The 7,982-nt window shown below is 47.7% G+C and overlaps 1 protein-coding gene across 1 annotated transcript; it reads left to right on the top strand.

Annotated features, from left to right (window-relative positions):
• Window positions 1-269: 269 nt before the first annotated feature.
• On the top strand, window positions 270-3,919 carry DUSP6 (dual specificity phosphatase 6). Its single transcript, XM_052640393.1, has 3 exons — window positions 270-1,099; window positions 1,680-2,117; window positions 3,160-3,919. Exons 1-3 carry the CDS (start codon window positions 700-702, stop codon window positions 3,465-3,467), a joined length of 1,146 nt encoding a protein of 381 aa, XP_052496353.1. The 5' UTR covers window positions 270-699; the 3' UTR covers window positions 3,468-3,919.
• The last annotated feature ends 4,063 nt before the right edge of the window (window positions 3,920-7,982 follow it).

Below are 7,982 nucleotides of genomic sequence, written 5' to 3'. Positions count from 1 at the left end.
CCGCCGCCTCCTCTTCTTTCTCCTTCCTCCCGCGGAGCCCGCTGTTGCAGCTTGTTTGCACTGGGGCTTATCCGGAGCGGAAATTCCTTTCCGTTTTTGTGAATGACAAACTCATTAACAATTCATCAACACAACCTGTTCCAGCCGGCCGGTCCCCACGGCAACAGCCCCTTCCGCAGAGCGCTCATTGGCTGGCCCGGAGAATGTATCCATTGAGACGCTCGCTGTTTGTATCCATTGAGGAGCTGCCTCGCGCAGGGGGTGTGCGAGCGCCGAGGCCAAGGGAGAGTGAGCAATCGAGGTTTGAATAATCCTAGGAGAAAGACGGCCGGGTGGATTTGAGGTGCAGTCTCGGAGGGAGGGATTAGGAGCCGCTGGACTTTCTTTTCTTTCCTCCCTTCTTAGTAGAACGGAGTCCGAATTAATTGGATTTCATTCACCCTGGAGGAACAAAACTGTCTGGGCAGCTTCATTCAGAGAGATTCATTGACACCGAGAACGAGCGGCTGCAGCCGGGTGCAGAGGGAACCGCCGGCTTCACTTCGGTCTCGCCTGCCCCAACCGCTATCCCGGCTTGGGAAGGGCGAGGTGGACTCCAACCCCGCTCCGAGAGCGGCGGCTTCCCGCGGCGCGCTCGGCTTCTGCCTGCCCCGAGGGGCGTCTGATAGGCACTCCGCCCTCTCCGGCAGCTCGACCCCCATGATAGATACGCTCAGACCCGTGCCCTTCGCGTCGGAAATGGCGATCAGCAAGACGGTGGCGTGGCTCAACGAGCAGCTGGAGCTGGGTAACGAGCGGCTGCTGTTGATGGACTGCCGGCCGCAGGAGCTGTACGAGTCGTCCCATATCGAGTCCGCCATCAACGTGGCCATCCCGGGGATCATGCTGCGGCGCCTGCAGAAGGGCAACCTGCCGGTGCGCGCGCTATTCACGCGCGGCGAGGACCGGGACCGCTTCACCCGGCGCTGCGGCACCGATACCGTGGTGCTCTACGATGAGAGCAGCAGCGACTGGAACGAGAATACGGGCGGCGAGTCGGTGCTCGGGCTGCTGCTCAAGAAGCTCAAGGACGAGGGATGCCGGGCGTTCTACCTGGAAGGTACGAGCCGGGGAGCTCTGCGCAGGGGGGCCAGGCAGAGGACACCGGGCTGCGGGCTGCAGGCCGGGCGCTCGGCCGGCGCTTCTGAACCCACTGCTGCGCCAGGGGTTGTCTGCCTGTCCCCCGGCTGCGAACCTCGCGCGTCCCGCACCCACGAGCTTGGCCCGCGAGGAACCGGCCCGCTTCCGGCCTCACTCTTGGGCCATTTCTTTCCGACCACCTCTGCTTCCTACCCGCAATGTCCTCCACCTCTCCCTACTTTCTGTCATTCGATTTTTGATTCAGATTTTGCAGGACGGTTGTGGTGCAGGTTGGCACCTTCTAACCCTTCAAGATATTCGGAAAAGTTGCCATTTTGTGCATTTCCGGATTCAAAAGAATGAGGGTTCCCAGGGGAGGCGGGCGCGTTCGTTCTGTTCCCAAGGGCGCACATTTAAGTGTTTTTCTCTTATATTTGGTTTCGCGTGTAGGGGCGTTGGTAGGGTTCTGTGGTGTGTTTCTGCGTGCGGCTGCGGCTCTCAAAGCTGTGAAAACTACTACGGGATCTCGGGTTACATGATTGTTTTTCTCCTCCCGGCAGGTGGTTTCAGTAAGTTCCAAGCCGAGTTCGCCCTGCACTGCGAGACTAATCTAGACGGCTCGTGTAGCAGCAGCTCGCCACCGTTGCCAGTGCTGGGGCTCGGGGGCCTGCGGATCAGCTCCGACTCCTCCTCGGACATTGAGTCTGACCTTGACCGAGACCCCAATAGTGCAACGGACTCGGATGGCAGCCCGCTGTCCAACAGTCAGCCTTCTTTCCCTGTGGAGATCTTGCCCTTCCTCTATTTGGGGTGTGCCAAGGACTCCACTAACCTGGACGTGTTGGAGGAGTTTGGCATCAAGTACATCTTGAACGTCACCCCCAACTTGCCGAATCTCTTTGAGAATGCAGGAGAGTTCAAATACAAGCAGATCCCCATCTCGGATCACTGGAGCCAAAACCTGTCCCAGTTTTTCCCTGAGGCCATTTCTTTCATAGGTGAGACTAATGATCAATTCTTCCTCAGACTTTTAAACGCAGAATTCCTCACCATTCTTAAGAGTTTAAGCTGTTCATCTTTCTGGCTGCTTGCTAATTTGTGGGACTGCAGGTCTCAAATGTTCCAGGACCGTTCTTGATTCTGATATATCTTCTTCCTTAAAAAAAAAAAAAAAGTGCCTTTTGACAAGGTTGCAGACCACAGGTGTATTGCAAATTTTGTCTGTTTTTTGACTGACTCCAGTCATTTGAAAGAGGAGTCATTTGTATGTAGACAGCAGGATTTTCCCACCATCTTAAGGAGGGCCAGATAGAAGTACTCTTGGTAGACAGGAATCTTAGCATGTCTTTATAATTTTAAAAGACCGACCTGGGAGTTGTTTTAGGACACCAAGTTAGTTGTTGGAAAGCTGTGTGAATGCGAGATGCTGTAATCCAACTGAATGTTACTGTGATACTGGTTCACAGTGAGACAGTGAGGGTAACCTGAGCCCAGCAGGAAGAACTGTGGGCTGAAAGCCTGGAGAAGCGAATCTCCAGGCATTGTAATGCATTTCCTATTACAAAGGAACTCATTTTCAGGCCATGTCGACATCCTGTTCCTCCTAATGGGCTGTCCCCTGTGACTTCCCTCTCTCTTTTTTGAAATGCCTGAATACCTCCATTGTTAGCTGCACAACAGTTGGAGAATAATTTAATAGACCCTTGCAGTCTGCTTGTCTGTATAAAAGGCATTCACGACCATATTGCAGGGTTTCTGGTATTCACATGCTGAGGCAAAGAATGCACACATTAAGGGGTTTTGTGTTGGCAGAAACTTAATACAAAAGCTCCCTTTTCAGAAAATATCTGAAATATGTAATTGTGCCCAGTGTACATGTTTTAGCTCAGTGATACATTTTCTGCTGCCTGCAGGGCTCAGCTGCCACACACAATTGTATTTTAATCTTTAGTATTATTGTTACTCAGGTTTTAGGCTGATCGTTCACAAAGGGGGATTTTTGGTCCGCTGATATTTTTCCCTTTCTTTTTCTGTTTACAGATGAAGCCCGGGGCAAAAACTGTGGCGTCCTGGTGCATTGCTTAGCTGGCATCAGCCGCTCGGTCACTGTGACTGTGGCTTACCTTATGCAGAAGCTCAATCTGTCGATGAATGATGCTTATGACATTGTGAAGATGAAGAAATCCAACATCTCTCCCAACTTCAACTTCATGGGCCAGCTCCTGGACTTCGAGAGGACGCTGGGACTGAGCAGCCCCTGTGACAACCGCGTCCCCACACAGCAGCTCTATTTCACCACGCCCTCCAACCAGAATGTCTACCAGGTGGACTCTCTGCAATCCACGTGAAGGGCCCCCCCCCGCAACTGGGATGTGTCCAGTCGATCTTTAGCAGTTTCTCTCAGCAGCATCCGCCAGGCTGCTTTCTTTGTATGTGGCCCCAGGTGTCAACAGGACACCAGCTGTCTGTATTAGACAAGGTTACCACGTATGGAATTGGTTATTCCCAAGGGAGAGATTTGCTCCCTTCCTGTTGGAAGAACAGGACCCTCTGTATAGATAGAGGCAGTAGGTTTGCTCCACACCCCTGTGTACAGCCTACCCCTGCAGGGACTGGGATTCGAGGACTTCCAGGTACATAGGGTAGGACCAAATGGTAGGGTAGGAGCATGTGTTCTTTAGGGCCTTGTATGACTGTTTCTTTTGCGTCTGGAACTGATTCTATATTGTCTTCAGTGAAGACCGATTCAATTTTGCATATAGAGGAGCCAAAGAGAGGTTTCAGCTCTGTATTTGTAGTATCAGTTTGCAAAAAAAAAAAGAGAAGAAAAGAAAAAAATAATCAGTCAAATGAATCTCATATTCCATTTGATTATTGTAAATATTTGATCTTAAATCACTTGACAGTGTTTGTTTGAACTGTGTTTTTCCTTTGATGGGTTTAAAAGAAATCATCCAAAGGGAGAGAGAGCAGTTTGCCACTTAAAAACAATGGAAACTTTTGCTCTTTTTGAATCCAAAGGATATATTTGCAGCATGCTCGACGTTACCAATTCCCGAATGACATTTTCATGGACACTTGATGATCATGGAGACCTTGTTATGGTGCAGTCTTCAGTCTCTCTTATGTATCTTCCTTGTGACTTTTTTTCTCCTTAATGTAGTTTGACTCTGCCTTATCTTTGTAAATATTTTGATTTGTGTTGTCTCGAAGGGGATATCTTGGAAAGACACCAAAATCGTGGGCTCACTTTTTTTGTTGTTGAAACTTCAGCTGTGCTAAACAGTATCTTACCTCTGTACAAAATTCTTCAGGGAGTGTCACCTCAAATGCAATATTTTGGGTTGGTTTCTTTCCTTTTTAAAAACAATTTGTGTGAAACTGGAAGCGTGTGTGTGCGCGCGCGCGTGTGTGTGTGAGCATGGGTACTCATTCGATAGGTGACATGCATATGATTGTGAAGGAAGGAGACAAGTGGCTCCATATGTTGATGGTATAAAGTTCTGAGCTGAAATTTTATTATAAGAATGTAAAACCTTAAATTATTAATAAATAACTATTTTGGCTATCAAATGTGTATTTTTTCAAAATCTCTCCTTAATTGTACTTAGATATGAAGTGATACTGGCTTATTTAAAATACATGTAGGAATATTGGGGCAAAGTTCTCATCTCAAACTATTACCAAGAAGTCTTCAGGCACAGTTTCTGAAATTAGCCTTTTGCTTCAAGTAAAAGTGACATAATGGAAGGGATTGACTATATCATTTCCTATGAGCATGAGTGTGAAATTCTCAGTTGTGTCAGACTCTTTGTGGTCCCATGGATTATAGCCCACGGGGCTCTGCTGTCCATGGAATTCTCCAGGTGAGAATACTGGAGTGGGCAGCCATTCTTTTCACCAGAGGATCTTCCCAACCCAGGGCTTGAACCAGGGTCTCTTGCATTGCAGGCAGATTCTTTACCATCTGAGCCACCAGGGAAGTTCATAATCATTCCTATGGACAAAATATAGTAAGTCTGGCCTATTTAAGAAAACTGATGCTCTTGAAGGAAAATGGTGTCATAAGAGGATAGCTTTCTGAAATTACAATATTTAGATATTCATGAATAGTCACAAAGAGAAGGCATCAGAATAACAAAACGACAGCATTAACCTCTCTTGATTTTCCCTGTCAGGGTCTTCTGCTCAGTAATACACATACCAGGAAAAAAGCAGAGAGAATTATTTCTCTGGTTTGTAAGTGGCACTTCTATCTGCAAATTCTAGTCTTGGAATAGTAAATGAATCAGGGATGGTGTCTCCCGTTTCTGGTGTACATGGCAGAGCACAGCTAACCGTTCTCCCTGAGACTGGATGTGGCCACAATTTCATATTAGCGCTTGAAGCATCACCACTCCTGTCCTAATGTGCTTTGTGCTTAACTAATTTAGAATGTGGGCCAGAAACCCCTGTTGAAAAAAAATTTTTTTATGTTGAGGTTATTTTGAACCATTAATTTTCAAGGTAAAGGCTTAATATTCTGTCATTTCCCTCAGGACATCCCTCTCCGTGTCCCGAGTGTCAAAGTACACAAAAGTGTATGAAATCAAAAGAACTAGAACGTACATTTCCAGCCCTTTTTGAATGAGCTTAGTCCCTTTGTCTGCAGTGGAGAGAAAAATGAGCTTTTCACTCACACGGTACATATGAAATGTCAGTTGGATTATCTGCTCGGAGGCAAATAACCCTGATTCTATGACAATTGTATCAAGCTGTCCTGTGTGACTTTTAGCAGCTAAGCATGTACAAAAGGCAGAAACAGTGCAGAAAAATACCAAGTCAGTCCCTCCCATTTGGGTGCCCTGAGTCAGCCGGAGCTCCGAAAGGAGAAGTGGGTTGCAGTTCAACTTGGCTCGTGTTAATCCGGTTCTGAACGGTTTCCGCTCCTGGCATTCCCTAAACTGCCTCTTCAAAGTAGGGATTTGCGAGCAGCCTTAGCAATTTCCTGTCCAGCTGCAGCTCGAGTAGCTGTGTGCTTTTCTCCTCCCTTCTCTTTTCTCTGATTTCTTTTCTCTTTTCTCTTTCTTCTCTCTTTAATACGGGCGGTGGATAATTTTAGTGCATTTCCTCTTTGTGGATTATCGTCTCCTTTCCTTCTAGAACTTGCAAACACTGAGTTCCTTCGGCTCTGCTCAAGCCGACAGCTGGCCTCCCCAGCACTTCCTCTCGGTTCACTGTGGGTTTGTTGTTTGTCAGTCCACTTCTGAAATTAATAATGTTTTCTGGCCCAATGCCACAAGCCATTACCACAAAGGGGAAGTAACACATATGAATAGCAGGAAGCCACGCAGGGTCACAGTGTGAGCTGAGCTTGCGGTGGGAGCATAATTGAGCCCAGCTCATTCAGCAAGTGTCTGACATCGATTTGGGGGAGAGGGAGCTCCCTGCCTTTAAGCAGCTCAAGCTGTGAAAAGAAAAAAAAGTTTCCAATAAATTGGTAGCAAATGGTCTTTGTCATCAGTGCAAATAAGAGAGGGAGCAAGGAGAGTTTAGGGCCCCCATAAAGTTGCAATGTTAGGGATTTCTCCCCCTTCTCCTGGTATATTGTTTCATAAGGCTGGTGAACAGAGTCAGGGCCAGCTTCTCTCCATTGCCACAAAGGGCCTCATGTTAAATGGGGATTTTTACGGTTCACACAGGCCAGAAGATTCAAAGAGCTATTCTCTTTCTTTTTCTTCTCTGGAAGGTGGAAGGTTGTAAATGACAGTGTGGGCCCCCACCTCACCCTGCGCCTTCCTTTCTCCAGGCCGGCCCTCGTTCCTTTGGTGCCTTTGTGCTTGCAGGAGCCCCCGTGAAGGCGATCGTTTTGCATCTTGGAGTTGGGCTCACTTCCTGAATGGAGCCCTGCACGGTTACTAGGGCAACCTTTGCCAGCAGCTGCAGCTCCCCGGCCTCCCCCCTCACCTGCTGTCCCCGTTAGTGGCTTCCTCGGATCTCTGAGCCAGCTACCTTTCCTGGCCTTCTGCAGGGAGCTGGGGGAGGCGGTGACTTTCTTGAAGGTTTTTCTGCAGGTTTCCTGGGACTGCTGGAGACTTAGAAATGTATTGCTTAATGGTCAAAATTGGTCTTAGGGTTAATATCAGACTGAGAAAGGGTTATCTGGGAATAGAAATACCAGCACAACCTTCAAAGGAGTGAAAACGGAGGCTTGCTTGACCCAACAATTAGAAGCCCTAAACTCTCACTCTCACTAATGAATCAGAAGCCCTGGGCGAGTTACCCAATCTCACTGCATCTTTCTCTCTCTTTTTTTTCTTGTCTGTAAAGTGAGAGTTTTTCTCTTTCATTGTAGGATTCTCTTATCCATTCCAATGTTCTGGTACACATACTAAATGGTAAAATGAGCTGCAGATCAGGGGAAACAAATAACATTTACTGAGGGTATTAGATACTGTACTTCATGTACAATATTATCTCATTTAATCCTCAAAGCAGCTTTGAGATGAGTCCTATTATTATCCTGATTTTCAATGAGGAAACTGAGGCAGGGAGAGGCCAGCAGAGCCTACGGTCACCTCGTGGGAACTGGTACAAATGAGCTTTGAAGCTTTAGCTCTTCCTGTTGCAAAACTGCTTGTCATCAGAATTTTCTCTTCTTTGTAAAGTCCTGTGATGCTGACTAGGAAGTGGTGACCCCATTTCACAGCCGAGGAAGTGGAGGAAACAGGGGTTAAGTGCCCTGCCAAATCAAACCCAAATCAACAGAGTCAGGGGACCCTAGCTGATGTGTCATCGGAGAGAAGTCTGGCTGCCTAGACGATGCCACCCTCCCTCTACTGGAGAAGTTGCTCTGTCTTGGGCCTATGGGCCCAGAATTACAA

This window comes from Budorcas taxicolor, chromosome 5 (genome assembly GCF_023091745.1).
Source record: "Budorcas taxicolor isolate Tak-1 chromosome 5, Takin1.1, whole genome shotgun sequence".
Lineage (NCBI taxonomy): Eukaryota > Metazoa > Chordata > Mammalia > Artiodactyla > Bovidae > Budorcas > Budorcas taxicolor.
The sequence above is the reverse complement of the archived record's forward strand: the minus strand, read 5'-3'. Positions and strand labels throughout refer to the sequence as shown.

Bases quoted from the DNA above. Each gene is read 5' to 3' on its own strand.
- DUSP6 (XM_052640393.1), top strand. From the start codon at position 700: ATGATAGATACGCTCAGACCCGTGCCCTTCGCGTCGGAAATGGCGATC. The intron at 1,100-1,679 runs GTACGAGCCGGG...TCCTCCCGGCAG, and splicing joins CCGGGCGTTCTACCTGGAAG to GTGGTTTCAGTAAGTTCCAA. The intron at 2,118-3,159 runs GTGAGACTAATG...TTCTGTTTACAG, and splicing joins TGAGGCCATTTCTTTCATAG to ATGAAGCCCGGGGCAAAAAC.